Here is a 16,997-nt window from a genome sequence, read left to right as displayed (position 1 = left end):
CACTGTTCGTTCTGCACAGCGCTGCTTCAAGTCAAACACACCTCGAAACAAAGCAAAAATGCAGACATTTTAGGCAATTTAGAAGTCCTGGCCAGGACATGTCAAGGAAAAAGAGGAAGTATGGTCACCCTACTTTTAATTAACACGTATTTCATAAGTACACAATCTGAAATGTATAATAAAAATCATATGGTAGCAGAGAAGACTGTATTAAGACATTTAGGCTACCTGATCCCATGACGAAAACGTACCTGTGGGAGTTTTTTTGCAAGAAATATGTACCAATAAGTACATATTACTGCTGTTTCCAACAGAAATGAACACTAGAGGCATTAAAACAGCAAGCACTTGTATCATTTTCGTACACCGTTATGATTACAGCTCCATATGTTTCATGTCAAATTTAGGGCAGAGCACACCTATGAAATCTTTGAACAGCGGTTTGCAAACTAAACACTTTATTGGCGCCATCTAGGTACAACCTAAAAGTCTAAATGATGAAACGTAGCCTATAAATAAAACATGATTTTTAACGACAAGTGATTTCAGCTCAGTAATCCTCCAGTTCAGCCAACACTGAACTTTCACTGAAATTTCAAAATCTTGCCTTGCCTATTTTTTTTTTTTTTTTTTGTGATTGGATGTCGCCCAGCATTTTTCGCTCGATATTTGCATAAAGTCGAAAAATGTCCAAACTTTTTGATCCTCTCAGCCACTCTCAATAGTTTCTCCGCACCGCTTTCAACCCCATAATACTCAGAGTGAGCATTTAAGCTCAACTTCCATAGCAATCCGCTGCGCTCGCTATGTGCCAATAGAAACCAATGTTAATTTTGTCAACAAAGACGATGACGAAAAATATTCGTTACCAAACATTTTTTCTGTGACTAAGATGAGACGTTGAGGAGCTAAAACTAATATCTGATGATAAAAACTATGATGTAATTAATGCCGCTTCTTTGTTAACAAGACGAGACGAGACTGGAATGTTATTTGAGGACTACCGGACATTCAAAATGAACTGTCTTGTCTTTTAAAAGGTGCATCCCTGTCATTGGATCATAAGGGGCGTTTGCATATCTAATCTTAGGGGTTAAGGGGTTACCTTAAGGGGTTAAGGTAACCAGACGTCTCATTTTTCCCAGGTGTCACAATTCGTTGTCAATTAAATTTAAAGTTAGTGAAGGTGGGATAGGCGGAATCACTCTGATATGTCTTTTTTATACATCAGTTCTCAGTGCTCAAATACACACACAGTAGTTAAAATGTCGTTTTGAGTATCTCACATAAATACAGTCGGTTATGGCTTAAGTGAACATAAACAGGTAGGTGAAAACTGAATGTGTCAGTATTACATGGATGTCTTCTATCTTAAAGGGACAGCATTCCTAATTAAATACTTATCTGTGTCATTATGTTAACCAACAAATGATGTTAAATATATGTATACATGTTAAATAAATCTGTATCTGAAAACTTTTTGATTTGTATCTCCCCCTAGAAATGAAAATTGTCATCATTTATTCCAGTTTTTCCAAATTCAATCCTTGATTCAAATTTCTCATAAGCGTAATTGATTTGGTCTAGAGAGAGACGAATTAATTACTATTTTTGTTTGATGTCCTTCTATGAAAGACTTAAATGACTAAAATGTGACTAAGACTATTATTTTCATCTCAAGATAAAGACTAAGACTAAATCAAAAAATGTCTGGAAAATTCAAGACTGAAAAATAAGTTAAAACAGCATGCTTGCGATTGTGTTTTCTTACGTCACATTCGCTTTTGTTTAAACTATCGGGTAGGTTTAGGTTTAGTGCAGATGGTACGTTATTTTAACAAATCATGGAGCGTTAGCATTATAGCGCCACTCAATAAACATTTCAAGTCAGAACTGTGGTGACGCATACAAAACCAACGTCACATGAAACGTACCTTATGTACAGTTTCAGTATGTATCTGTTACGAGCTCTCTTAGTGTCACTCAGTAGACATTTCACAACGAATATGTCACGGTAGCGGTATGTATATTGCATCTTGCGCTTAAGTTCCCAGGTAGGTACGTTTTTGTCATGAGATCAGTTTGTGTTTAGATATGCAGAGCTTCTCGGTTAGAAGTTTTAGTACTACAGGCTTTCTCTGCATTGCATTATGGGTAATAAGGGAATTATGAAGGCTTTGGTGATTAGCTAGACAGCTGCTCACTCTCTCTGTGTTCCAGGCACCTCTGCCAGATGCTTAATCCTAAAAAATTCCATTCCAAATCCATATGATTGACAGGTCCTGTTATATCATTGTACTCACAGTCTCTCATTTTCTCAGCCAACTTCGTGAGGTGCATCCTGGAATGCTTTGAATGTATTTCAATGTAGACTGGACACTTGTTGGTTGCTTGTCTTTCACTTCATACTCCAATACGCAACATACATTGTTTCAAAGCAGCTTTACAAATGAAAGAAACGTTTTCCCAGCTCTTAATGCAGACCGACTCTGATCAAAGGAGCAATACATGATCTTTAATAAGGACACTTTCACCCAAAGGTCATGACACCTGCTGCTAGTAAACTAGATCACAGAGCAGTACAGACACACATTATGTGATTTACAGGCGAGGAGACAAGCAGCTTTTTTTTTTTTTTCACTCTTAAACTGATCCCAGTTTATGTACATAACAAACCGATGGTGTGGCATTTGAAATCCACTTCTATTTGTTCAAGGATAACAAGTGCTGGCTTCCTCCTACGGGTTTGCTCTTGGAGAGAACGTGAAATCATGTTTTATTATGCAACAGCCTACTCATGTAGTGCAACACACAAGAACAAAGCCATAGATAAAGAAAGAGATGTGTAGGGAGTGAAAACAAGCCTGCAGCGTGAGGCGTTATAAGTAGGGCTGTCAATCGGAGAAAACTTAATCAAATTAAAAGCATGACGTTCTGACTAATTAATCAGATTTATAGCAATTATTTGCCGATTAATTCCTTTAGATGTAAAAGGAAATTGATTTCATGGTGCCACATTTGTTTGAGTTGTTTTAAGACACAATTTGCCTTTTTTCTAAGGAGAATGAAGGAATTTTGAGATGAATCATACTAGCTAATGTCTTCAGTCTGATATATTCTTCAGTCTGTTTTATGATTCATTGATGCTAGTAGGAGAATTAACAACTTCTATAAAATCAAACTTTAAGTCAAACACACCTTTAAGTCAAACACACGGTGCATTTTAAAATAAAATACAGAAACGGGGAGGTTTAAAAAGTGATGACCTATTTCCTAAACTAAACCCTGGTTCAGAGCTTGAAGTTGCTCAATTCCCATCAGTCTTTGCTCCGATAGCATCCACCCCCTCAGTAGGTAGTGTCATCATTAAGGCTTGTTGTTGATTCCGTTGTGACCGATTCTCTGGGATTTTGTGGTAAATGCATGAACCTGATTGGATGGGGGCCTTGGATAAAATGGGGGTGGAGTCACCTGTGAAAATAAGAAGAAATAGTTAAATGGGTCTGTCGGCATTAAAAACATAGTATAAGCTCAAGGTAGTTTGCTTAGCAAATTCTGTTTGTATTCCTGCAGCACACACGGAGTGGGTCACAGAGCATGGTGTGCTCTATAATTGGGAGGTCTGGTGAGGCATGCTGGGACTGCACACAACAGACGGACTTTCACTGCCCCACTGATCTGTGGGGTATTAATAGAGCATGATTCGCCCTCACACCCCTTTACACACTCACAAAACACCTACTCACACACTGACATATGCACGCGAACACGTGCAAACTATATTTACACCTACTGACACCATGTGGTCATTTGTGTGAACAGCATGGGGCCTTTCTAGATGATTTTAATGTGACGCATTTGGAAAAACGATTGCTCACTTGTTTCTGCTCGTATTTGTGTGTGTGTGTGTGTGTGTAAATACAATTGTGAACCACTGATGTTTTTTGACTAACCAAAAATGCTTGAAGGGGGAAAAAAGGGTGTGAGTGTGTGTATTTGACTGTCAGATTTACCTGTGTTGTTTAGTCCTTGGTGACCCATCTGAGTTCACTCTTTACATTCTGGATCTCGGAAAGGTTGACGGCGGGGCCTGGGAGTTTCACAGCACCTGGCAAGGGCTTTTTCTCCTCTGGAGTCACTGGGGACGGCTTTGAAAACAATTGCGGGAGATGTTAATGAGTGGCCTTTTCCAAATCACTCAAGAACGTAAAAAATATCAAATGAAAATGAAACTTATTTTAGGAGCACAGGGTGATATTAATATTGATTTCTGACATTTTATGATATGCCATAAAACAATTACTGTATGTGACTATGGGCATCTACACATCCTATGTTGTTCCAGTCCTGTAAGACAACAGTTGAATTTCAGAACACAAATTAAGATATTTTTGATGAAATCCCAGAGATTTCTAACCCTGCATAGGCATCAACGTAACTACCACATTAGGAAAGACAGTAAGGACATTGTTAAAATAGTCCATGTGAGAACACGTGTCATGGTACTGATGTTAGGACGCATTGGAGACTAAAACAGGAGAATAAATTGTTGAAGAAAGTCGTTATTTTTCATTATCATTTTCTTTGTACAAAAACAGTATTTCTTCATAAAATTAAGATTGAACCACTAATGTCACATGGACTATTTTAACAATATCCTTACTACTGGGACTTCTGGGCCTTTCTGCACAGGATCAGAAAGCTCTCAGACTTCATCAAAAATATCTTAATTTGTGTTCCAAAGATGAACAAACTCTTATGGGTTTGGAATGACATGAGGGTGAGTAATTAATGACAGAATTTTCATTTTTGGGTGAACTATCCCTTAAATGTTATGTTGTGTTACTGTGTGTTTATCTAAAATAAACAAAATTAGACCTCACTTTACTATGTAGGAACATATGCTCCTAAATGCTTATCTTTCTTGGTTTATGTATTTATTGTGTTTTCTTGTGATTAAAAAATCATAAAGTGTATTTACGCATATTTCTTATTACTAGTCAAAAGTTTTTGAACAGTACATTTTTTTTGTATTTTAAAGTCTCTTCTGCTCACAAAGTGCATTTATTTGATCCAAAGTACAGCAAAAACAGTCAAATTTTGAAATATTTTTATTATTTAAAATAACTATTCTATTTGAATATATTTTTAAATGTAATTCATCCTTGTGATAAAAGCTTGAATTGATCAAAAGTGATGATAAAGACATTTATAATGTTACAGAATATTTCTATTTCAGATAAATGCTGTTCTTCTGAACTTTCTATTAATCAGAGAAATCTGAAAAAATTCTACTCAGCTGTTGCAACATAATAATAATAATAATAATAATAATAATAATAATAATAATAGATGTTTGTTGAGCAGCAAATCAGAATATTAGAATGATTTCTGAAGGATCATGTGACTGGAGTAATGATGGAAAAAAATCAGTTTTGAAATCAGGAATAATTGTACTGATTTTGCTGTACTTTGGATCAAATAAATGCAGGCTTGGTGAGCAGAAGAGACTTTTTAAAAAACACATTAACAGTATTACTGATCAAAAAGTTTTGACTGGTAGTGTATTTAAATAGTTTATTAGTACTTGTACTTTCAATAAACATTGTAAAAATTACTGCACACATTACATTAATAAGTGTAGAACTCATCTGTTGCTTCATTCCAACTTTATTACTTTTCATTACAATATACAAAAAGATGCATTTACATTTTTTATTAGTATTATATAAAAGTATTTATGTTGATTTTAAAACATTATAAAATGTACTGCACCACATTAATATTACTGTAATGATAGGCATTATTAGGAATAATGTACATTTTGATAAATAATGTCAGTTCTGTATATTAGTAAAAAATAATTATATGTAATTTGTCTAACTAAATAAATTAGTAAATTGGCCCAAAAATAAGCTAGCTTTATGTAAAATATTTACTAATTTACATTTAAATGTCATCTGATTATAATAGTCTCTGTCAAATTTCTTTGATTATTTATGAAATTGTGTAAATGTGTGTATGTGAGCTTTCTTCCAGCAGAATCTGACCTCTTCTGCATCTACTGTATCTTCTCTCCTCTTCACAGGATGTCCCGCTCCAGGACGCAGAGCCCCCATCGGAATATTAAGGTTGGCCTTTGAGACAGAGAAGAAAATCCAATGAGACAGTTACCATCGCTGCTACACCTGGACACTGCTCATTTCCTCCCGTAACCGCGCCTAGAATCCAGTCACCAGAGTACCAAAGTCATTTAAGCTCATGTAATATTGTGCAATGGTCAATGGTCGTAGTTGTCGAAACCAAACCTTTCCACAAAACCTGCTGGACGTGTCTTCCTGCTGGAGTTTGTCTTTCATAAAGAGCAAAGTGCCTGTATGGAAATGAGCTGCGGGCAACACAGATAAAACAGTGAGATGACAGACATCCCTCTGTTTGCTGAGGCCTGATGCGGACAGCCGGGGTTTTTCAGTCTGGTCTTTATTATGTGCCATCTAAATGCAGCATGTATTATGAAAATGAAGTCTAAATGTGAAAATGTCCAAATGTGAGCTTTACATTAGGAAGAAAGTATCTGGAAGTATTTTCTAATATGTTATTATTGTGTTTTTCTCAACCATCCTATCATTTTGGTGAATCTCATGAGAACCAGGACACATTTTACCTTAAATTTTTGCATAAGTAGCATTATTTTTATGACCCTTTGCCACAAGTTTGATTGACAGGCGATCTGACCAGTCACACAACGCAGAATCTGCCATTTTGTCCGACAAACAAACCAGACAGGAGAGTAGATTAACGTTGTTGTTTTTTTCAACCATCCTATCATTTTGGTGAATCTCACAAAAACCAGGCCACATTTTGCGCCAAAATTTTGAATAAGTAGCATTACTTTCATGACCCTTTGCCGGGAGTTTGATTGACAGGTGAACTGACCGATCACAATGCTGAATCTGCTATTTGGTCTGACAAACAAACCAGACAGGAGAGTAGATTAACGTTTTTCTTAAGTGTCCCATCATTTTGGTGAATCTCACAAAAACCAAGCCACATTTTAAGCCAAAATTTTGAATAAGTAGCATTACTTTCATGACCTTTTCGCTGGGAGTTTGATTGACAGGCGATCTGACCAATCACAATGCCGAATCTGCTATTTTGTCCAACAAACAAACCAGACAGGAGAGTAGATTAACGTTTTTCTCAACCGTCCTATCATTTTGGTGAATTTCACAAAAACCAAGCCACATTTAACCTTAAACTTTTGCATAAGTAGCATTACTTTCATGACCTTTCGCTTGGAGTTTGATTGACAGGCGATCTGACCAATCACAATGCCATATCTGCTATTTTGTTAAACAAACAAACTAGACAGGAGAGTATATTACCATTTTTCTTAAGTGTCCCATCATTTTGGTGAATCTCACAAAAACCTGGCCACATTTAACACCAAAATTTTGAATAAGTACCATTACCTTCATGACCCTTCGCCGGGAGTTTGATTGACAGGCGATCTGACCAATCACAATGCCAAAACTGCCATTTTGTTAAACAAACATACTAGACAGGAGAGTATATAACCATTTTTCTTAAGTGTCCCATCATTTTGGTGAATCTCACAAAAACCAGGCCACATTTTACCCCAAAATTTTGAATAAGTACCATTACTTTCATGACCCTTTACTGGGAGTTTGATTGACAGGTGATCTGACCAATCACAATGCCGAATCTGCTAGTTTGTCCAACAAACAAACCAGACAGGAGAGTAGATTAACATTTTTCTTAAGTGTCCCATCATTTTGGCAAATCTCAGAAAAACCAGGCCACATTTTACCCCAAAATTTTGCATAAGTACCATTACTTTCATGACCCTTTACTGGGAGTTTGATTGACAGGTGATCTGACCAATCACAATGCCGAATCTGCTAGTTTGTCCAACAAACAAACCAGACAGGAGAGTAGATTAACATTTTTCTTAAGTGTCCCATCATTTTGGCAAATCTCAGAAAAACCAGGCCACATTTTACCCCAAAATTTTGCATAAGTAGCATTATTTTCATGACCCTTTGCTGAGAGTTTGATTGACAGGTGATCTGACCAATCACAATGCTGAATGTGGCATTTTGTGCGACAAACCAATCAGACAGGAGAGTAGATTAACATGTTTTTCAACTGTCCCATCATTTTGGCGAATCTCACGAAAACCACGCCACATTTCCCCCTAAAATTTTGCATAAGTAGCATTATTTTCATGATTCTTTACAGAGAGTTTGATTGACAGGTGATCTGACCAATCACAAAACCGAATCTGCCATTTTGTCCAACAAAAAAAAACAGACAGGAGAGTAGATTAACATTTTTCTCAACTGTCCCATCATTTTGGAAAATCTCAGAAAAACCAGGCCACATTTTACCCCAAAATTTTGCATAAGTAGCATTATTTTCATGACCCTTTGCTGAGAGTTTGATTGACAGGTGATCTGACCAATCACAATGCTGAATGTGCCATTTTGTGCGACAAACCAACCAGACAGGAGAGTAGATTAACATGTTTTTCAACTGTCCCATCATTTTGCCGAATCTCACGAAAACCACGCCACATTTCCCCCTAAAATTTTGCATAAGTAGCATTATTTTCATGATTCTTTACAGAGAGTTTGATTGACAGGTGATCTGACCAATCACAAAACCGAATCTGCCATTTTGTCCAACAAAAAAAAACAGACAGGAGAGTAGATTAACATTTTTCTCAACTGTCCCATCATTTTGGCAAATCTCACAAAAACCAGGCCACATTTTACCCCAAAATATTGTATAAGTAGCATTATTTTCATGACCCTTTGCCAAGAGTTTGATTAATTATTATTATTTTTTTTATTTTTTTTTTGCACCCTAAGATATTTACATAGTTGTATCTTGGCCAAATATTGTCCTATCCTAACAAACCATATTAATTAGTTCATCCTTATTTGTTTGTTTAGCTTTCAATTTAAAAAAATTGTCCCCCATGACTGGTTTTGTGGTCCAGAGTCACATGTGTGTAGCTTGTCGTAGCAAAGGGTCAGTTAAGCACATTTCCCCTAAAGTTATTATTACCATTATCCGACTGGTTTAATTTGCTTAATTTGGTGTAAATATAATACTAATTATGAACTATACAAACTATATTTTCACATTAAATACATAAAAATGTAAATTTTGTTGTATTATGGTAATAAAAAACTTGCAGGGGAAAAAGTTTAATTATAATACAAATAATCTTACAATGCAAAATTGACTTATTGTCCTGCTGTATTAGTCACACAAGGTCAAACACTCAACTTAATTCACCATTTTGCAATTCATTGTTTTGATTAAAGCATGTAACATCCCTCAACCAATCCTAAACGCTCCTAAAAATTTGGCTTTACTCTAGTTTTGCATGCATTTTCATGGTCCAGTACATCAAACCCTTGAGTTGTCTTTTTCACTCTGTTTCCTTCTTTCATTTCTCTAGCTTTCTGTCTGTATAGGTATAGGCTGCTGGATGAAATCTGATTGTTGGCTGTACAGTAGTGACCATGTGCTCCTGTCTTTGCTTTGCATGCATGACCAGTCTTCCTTCTATCTGTGCTCTCTGATGGACCATATTCTGAATCTTGTGTATGCTGGGCTTTTTTTTTGGATCTGTGTGTATATGGAGAGTTTTTATGGAAAGATAAAGGGTGTCTATTTTTGGCTGAAGTGTTCAGTGTTTGTAAAAAGTTGTTCTCTACACTGTGGTGAACTGTTGAAAATCTTTCTTTCTGTCTACATTATTGCTCCTAGCCAGACATATAGTTAAAAGGGAAAAAAATAAGTGAACCCTTTGGATTGTCAGCATTTAAATTGGTCATAACATGATCTGATTTTCAACTACGTCACATCAGTACACAAAACATACATTCACATGTGTAAAATATAGATATGAAAAATCTTTTTTGTGATCATATGGTTAAGCTGACTTCACATTCAGATCATATTTGAACCAATTTAAGCCACAGGGTTCACATAGTTTTTCCCATCAACTGTATATAATGGTTAGCAAAAGGAAAAAGGCTGTAAGGACTTTAATTAAAGTGTACAAGTCTATTTTTATATAAATAGTTTCTGTTTGGATAAGAAATGTTTTCCTACCAAGAAGAAGACAAAAGCTGGACACATATCAACACCATAATGTATTTCATGTACTTGTGAATGGCCTTGTGTGAGTACTGTAATGCAATGTACATTGAAATGTGTTTTTACAGCTCTAACTCAGTGTTCAAAATGAAGAACTGGCTTTTCAGATTAAAATATTTAATGTTGACATGTTTGAGTGTTTTTGAGCAAAGAAAAGCACACAGAAGTTCAAAACTCACACTATTCTTAAATTACGTACAAACAAAACACACGCCGCTGGCGTAATACTCACCTGAAGGGCTTTTACGTTGGATGATGGCTGTTGAGACATTCTGTGCAGTTGTGTCCACGTTCCCACTGTACAAAAGACAGAAAGAGACTGAATGCATTGATCAGATAGACAGACCGGCCCAGTGTGGGTTTGAATGCATGTATTTTGTCTGCAGCTATGTGTGTATATGTTACAGAGAGCCGGGGAAAAGCAAAGCCCCCTGCGGCTCTCAGGTGCCCGTAGATAGTCTTTCAGTTGCTTAGTGACTCCTGCAGAGAGGAGCAGGTAGCAGCTCTTACCCCTGAATCATTTATGTTAGCATGGAGAGGACAGAGCTGGGATAACACACACCTACCTACACACACTTTATAGTGGATACGAAACGTGAGGTGGAATATCTACTGATATTGTAAATGTACAGAGACTTAATAATCGAATAACTGAATATGCTTAATTAAAGTATGAATTGTATTGAATTTTTAAGATAAATTAAAAGAAAAAGAATAGAGTTTGTATTGAACTTTTTAATATCTGAGCTTAGTTGGTGACTGTTCAGATCACTTGTTTAAATATGAGATTACTAGGGTTTTTCTCAAGAGAACTAACTATTACTGTTATTACTATACAATAGTTTGACGCCACCAGTGTGTAAATACATAAGTATCATCAACGGAGTGTCTTTAATAACCCTCTTTTGTGCAGAACTACTTCCTTCCACTACGGATTCAAATTTTAGTTTGACAGTTTAGCAACTAAGCCCAAGCCTCCATTTCTAATTCAAAAATGTCACTTTAGTGCATAAGAGTTGCTTCATTAAAAGCTTATTGTATTACTCTATTAAAATCGGTGTATTATGTGGAGCATAGTGTTATGAGAGAGATTGACTGAGCGAGTGTGATTACCTGCATCTGATACAACATTCATTCTTTAGCTCAATCTCATATTCACAATAAAACATTAGTTTGAATGTCTGCTGAGGAAAGCGATATCTTTGTCATACTATTCTTTCATCTATTGAGGGTCATTTCTGATGACAGCACTGTTCAGTGCATTTGGCTCATCTTATGTGTAAATTTCCTTGTTTACAAAAGTGTTTCAGTCTCTTTCAATATAAAAGTCTTTACTGCTGACTCACTCATTAAAACAGCCTCTTGCCACCATCTAATGGCGCAAAAATGTAACTAAAATCACCTTCACAAACACTGTTTCCCAATACTAATTACTTGAAATAACACTAGTATTTTTTATACAAAATATTATTTACTGAATAATAGTATTTAATAAACGGCAACACCCATCATAAAAGTTGCTAGGCAATTCAGTCAAAAGCACAAAGGCAGCGCTCTGACATACATCTTTAAGTAAAATATGACATGATGATATTTTGCCTTTAGCCAAAACTATTTGCTCTGGAACAAATAATAGATTAATGAGACTTAAGATTAGATTTAGTCCGTTAGATTTATCCAAAATAAATTATATCTCATGTTTAACCACTATAGAAAAATCAGAGCCAGCAGTAAATTCCAAAAGAAAGCAAATTCTCAAATAAACGTTACCTTTATTAACAAAGTCTAAAAGTGTATTTTTGCCTTAAAAACTCTTAAACTACATTCTGTGACACAAAACAGTATTATTTATAAAATTAAAGTAGATTTAGGGCTCCACCATGGCACTCAATGTGAGAAATACTGCAAGGAGAGTGGTACAAAAGGTGAAATGGTTAAAATTCCTGATATCACTTGAATATAACATTTCTTATCAGCCAATGAAATTTAAATACCAGAAAGAACTGTTGTATAAATATATACAGTGTACACATGAGAATTTCATTAGTATTATTCTATGAATCTAACATATGTGAACCTGGACCACAAAACCAGTCATAAGGGTAAATTTGTTTAAACTTAGATTTATACATAATTTCAAAGCTTTCCATTAATATATGGTTTGTTATATTAGGACTATTTTTGGCTGAGGGTAAGGGTGCGAAAAAATCGAAATATTGAGAAAATCGCATTTAAAGTTGTCCAAAAGAAGTTCTTAGCAATGCATATTGTTATCAAAATTAAGTTTTTATATATTTAAGGTAGGATATTTACAAAAAATATCTATATCTATAATGGAACATGATCATTATTTAACATCATAATGATTTTTGGCATAAAAGAAAAATTGATCATTTTGACCCACACTATTTTTGGCTATTGCTACAAATATACTTGTGTTACTTAACATTTTGTGTAATGAAAAAGCAGCATTTCCTAAGAATGGCCTGGAGGGAAATTTAAAAAGAAGACATTTACATACTTACCAACACGGAAACAAACACATTTCACCTTCACCACTCAGACAGAGGAGAATGCATGTTGAATGACTCTAATTTTGTGTCTCTGACAGGAAGCTGTTGGGAAATATGTAAAATCATCCAGTGTCCTAATGAACACAGCTGGAGGCAGATGAGCTTTGATTGTGTGTTCACGGGGAGCTTTCTGCCCATAATTTGCTCGGTTATGCTGCTGATGGAACATCCCGCTGGGAACACCTGGGATATAAGAGGAATCCTCTGGTGTACCAGCCGTCATGCATGGAAATGCATCTGCAATACTTCTTTCTCTTCTTTTTTTAACATAATACAGGTCTTGGTGAGGCCAAACCAAGTCAGTAAGGACTCACAATCTGAGCAACCGTTACCAGGGATGTTGTTTGCACATCAACAGCAGTGCTTTAGTTCTAGTGTGGAGTCACTGCTGCCGAGTGTTGAGCTAAATTTACCTTTCACAGAGCAGCTGTCCAACACTCCTCCAAAATACCCTCCTAAAATGTCCAAAATACTAAATACACTGTTTGAATTGAATTGAAGCATGTACTTTCTAGATTTATTACCTTCCATCTCAGACTCAAAATTTATCCACCTACGCTATCACAAACCCCACCAGATCCTGAAATCTCACACTGAATATTGCATTCTAAAGAATGGTTTCACAAGCGCAGTTTATTTGCATTAAATTTCCACTATGACTGGAAATCTCCCAGACGTTCTAGACCTTTTCCAACCGGTCTGACAAGATTTGCTCTTTTATTTTAGAAAAAAGGGTATTTGACTAAAAATGGTCAACTTCCAACAAAAGGTTGACTGGTTTGTTCATCAAATTTGTTGAATGTATGATCCAGAATAACTCTGTTTATTATATAAATCATCAAACGTCATCACAGTGTTTAGATGCGATCTGATTCTCCAGTGCCAAAACCACAAGACAGACAGAAAAAATATCATTTACATGCGTATCATCACGTAACGCTAATGCTTATGTAAAAGCAGAGTTACGGTTCAAATTAAACCTCTCTGTTGTTTCCGAGCGTCTTATGTAGGCCTGAATCCTGCCAGAGGCCTGAGTCATTATCACAGAGTCCTCCGCAAACAAAACATATACATAAATCACGATGAAACTTGTGAAATTAGTAAGAATGAGGAAAAGTACTTTTAGAGGAAGCGAAGGGAAAGGTCAATGTGAAGAGGTCAAACTTTGAAACTGATTTAAACAAATTCTGTTCATTTCATTATATCATCGTAATGCCGTAAAAGAAAAGAAGTCCACTTTATCTAATGTGACTTTAACACGGTTACAGTTTCTCACACATCCACATGAACACACACACAGACACACATCATCCCTCTGTCCTCAAAAGTTGCATACGTACCTACTGGCGTAACTGTAAACCACTGTTCCCCGCTGTGAGACAGACAGGACAAATGCCAATCTTTCTCTCTCTCTCTCTCTCTCTCTCTTGTCTTTCTCTTAATGGACTAAAGCCGTCTTGACTTCTGTGGTCCGGTTTTGGTTGTGTTTATCACCTTCTCTCTCTCTTTCTATCTCTCTCTGTCTCTTTCTCTCTCTCTCTCTCTTTCTGTTCCTCACTCCAGGCTGTAGAGGAGCAGGGGATTCCGCTCATATCTGGGATTTGTTCACACTATAAATAGTAGTGTGATACACAGAGGGGACCTGCTTTCTGTCCACCCTGACTGTTCACTTCACAGACGCTATATATGATCCATTATAGGCTCATTCAAAGTCCTGTCAGTATATACACAAACAGTCGGGTCCAAAAGTCTGTGAGTGAGAATCTGGGATTGAAAATGTAATTTAAACATGGAAATTAAGTTTTGAATAAGAATGCCATATTTGATGGCCTATTTCTGTCATTAATCAAGTAAATTTGTGAGACTGAACGAGTGAATTTTGCTTCTATTGAAACAAGATGGTATTTGGATCATTTTCAAATCATTTTATATAAATAATAAAAATAAGTAAACTTGCCTGTTGTAATAAAATTTTTTACATTTTTATTGTATATACATAAAACATTTATTTAATATTTATATACACAAACTAACCTAAAATATGAAATACAGATTCTAATAATGAATATTATTAATACATAATTAATAGTAGTAGTAATAATATAAAATATTGCATTTTAATATCTATCTATATATAACACACATAAATATACATATTACAATAAACCTAAATTTTATATTATCTTATACTATATTTATTTTATTTGTAATTGTTTTATATTTTATTATTTATGTATTTATTAATTTATTTATTTATTTGTTCAGTTATTTATATAACATGTTTATCTATATTTATTAATACATTAATTAGTAATTATATATGACAATATATGGAAAAATCTAAATATTACTGGTTTTATACATGTTTTTCAATTATAATTCTATAAATAAATAAACTTGCTTAGTCATTTTATTTTATTTTTATTTAAGTTTATTTATAATTACTAATAAATTAATTATTAAAGTAACTAGGCATTAAAAATTGGTAATAAAGTCTGTATTTCTAATATTTCTAATAAATTTATTGAAACAATAATAATACAAAATTATTATTATTATTATTATTATTTTATTTATATTATTTATAATTATTTTTTGTTTCATATTTATTTATGTATGTATTTATTTATTTGTTCCCTAAAATAAATAATATACTATATATATTATTATTATTATATATTGTGTTATATCAGTTATTTAAAAAAACATGTTTATCTATAAATATTAATAAATTAATTAGTAATTATATATGACTGGTTTAATTTAATATTACTGGTTTATATATATATATATATATATATATATATATATATATATATATATATATATATATATATATATATATACAGGTTTGGAGTAACTAGGCGTCTTTAAGTAACTTTAAGTAACTTGGAGTAACTAAAGTCTTTTTCTAATGCATATGTTTGAAATGTTTTTAGTAATAATTACAACTTGCTTAGTCATCTTATCTTTTATAGTAACTAGGCACTAAAAATGGGTAATAAAGTCTATATTTCTAATACAAATTTATTGAAACAATAATTATTAAATTATTATTATTTAATAATAATTATATAAATTATTATATATATATATATATATATATATATATATATATATATACACACACACACACACACACACATATATATATATATATACATATTGCATTTTGAAATTGCCACCAAGCTTGTGTAAGATGCACATTTGCATATATAAATGTGTGCTAAATGGGTCTATTTGGATAACCTAGATCGAAATGTCCTAAATATGCCTGAACTTAAGAGAGAATGTACAGATGACAGCATTACTACATCAGATAATGAAAATGGAAGAAAACAGAGAGTTCAGAACGAGTAAATAGTGATAGATGAGTAGACTTTAACCTTTGTAACGACACCGGACCCCGATATCATGACCCTGCGGTGCCCTTACCTGTTCAGCTGCCAGCGTGAGGTCCACACCTCCTCACTGCTTTGTGTTCTACTATGACGGCCAGTCAAAAGCCCTGCCTGTTCTCTGTAAGGTCCTGTTCTGCTTTCTTCCACGCAGTCAGAGAATCACAGAGCGGCAATACTTATTAAGATCATGACCTAATTTAGGCTCCAGCACGCAGAGCCCAGGGAGACGCCTGATTGGCCCACGCTTTGACATGACGACCCATTCCCAGTGGTAGCAGCATTGCCAGTTTAGAGGCGTTTCAGATCTTAAACTAGGCTGATTTTGACCCACAACCGGACAGGTATAAACAAGCGATGCAAGTTGCATATAATTTCACTGGAAAAGTAGATTTGTGTAACAGAACTTGGTGCAGGCAACACCAAAGTCATGGGTTTGAATGCACAGAGTGGTATAATGTTTGCCTATGCACTAAACAAACTATATATCTATATATTTATATACTATAAATATCAAACTACAACCATAAAACTGAGAATATAAGACTGTTAAAGCAACTTCTGTCCTTACCTGGTGCCACTTGATGTGTGATCCTGCTCACTCAGTTCCTTGCAATTCCACTGCTGAGTGTAAACCTTTACTGGAGCTCAGAGCTGATGGGGAAGGTGTCCTCTACGGACAGCAGAGCTATGCAAATCCTCACCTGAATTCTCCTCCCTCTACCTGGCATCACAAACTTCCTGCTCATCCTGCCAGTCAGCACATATACTACAGGTCAAACCGAAGTATTAAATCCTGGAATCCTAAGTAACAATTACATGCAAAGAT

The 16,997-nt window shown here is 34.8% G+C and overlaps 1 protein-coding gene across 2 annotated transcripts; it reads right to left on the bottom strand.

Annotated features, from left to right (window-relative positions):
* Positions 1–2,495: 2,495 nt before the first annotated feature.
* Positions 2,496–16,328, bottom strand: smpx (small muscle protein X-linked). Of its 2 annotated transcripts, none has more exons than XM_073830823.1 (5): positions 16,206–16,328; positions 10,430–10,494; positions 6,051–6,137; positions 4,014–4,148; positions 2,496–3,471 (listed from the first exon to the last, which is right to left on the bottom strand). In XM_073830823.1, exons 2-4 carry the CDS (start codon positions 10,466–10,468, stop codon positions 4,023–4,025), a joined length of 252 nt encoding a protein of 83 aa, XP_073686924.1. In that variant the 5' UTR covers positions 10,469–10,494; positions 16,206–16,328; the 3' UTR covers positions 2,496–3,471; positions 4,014–4,022. The 2 variants fall into 2 exon arrangements, with proteins under 2 accessions (XP_073686924.1, XP_073686923.1); XM_073830822.1 differs by lacking the exon at positions 16,206–16,328 and adding an exon at positions 14,111–14,304.
* Between the last annotated feature and the right edge of the window lie 669 nt (positions 16,329–16,997).

The sequence above is a fragment of the Garra rufa genome, chromosome 24, assembly GCF_049309525.1.
Source record: "Garra rufa chromosome 24, GarRuf1.0, whole genome shotgun sequence".
NCBI classification, from domain to species: Eukaryota; Metazoa; Chordata; class Actinopteri; order Cypriniformes; family Cyprinidae; genus Garra; species Garra rufa.
This window is presented reverse-complemented; position numbering and strand designations above follow the sequence as displayed.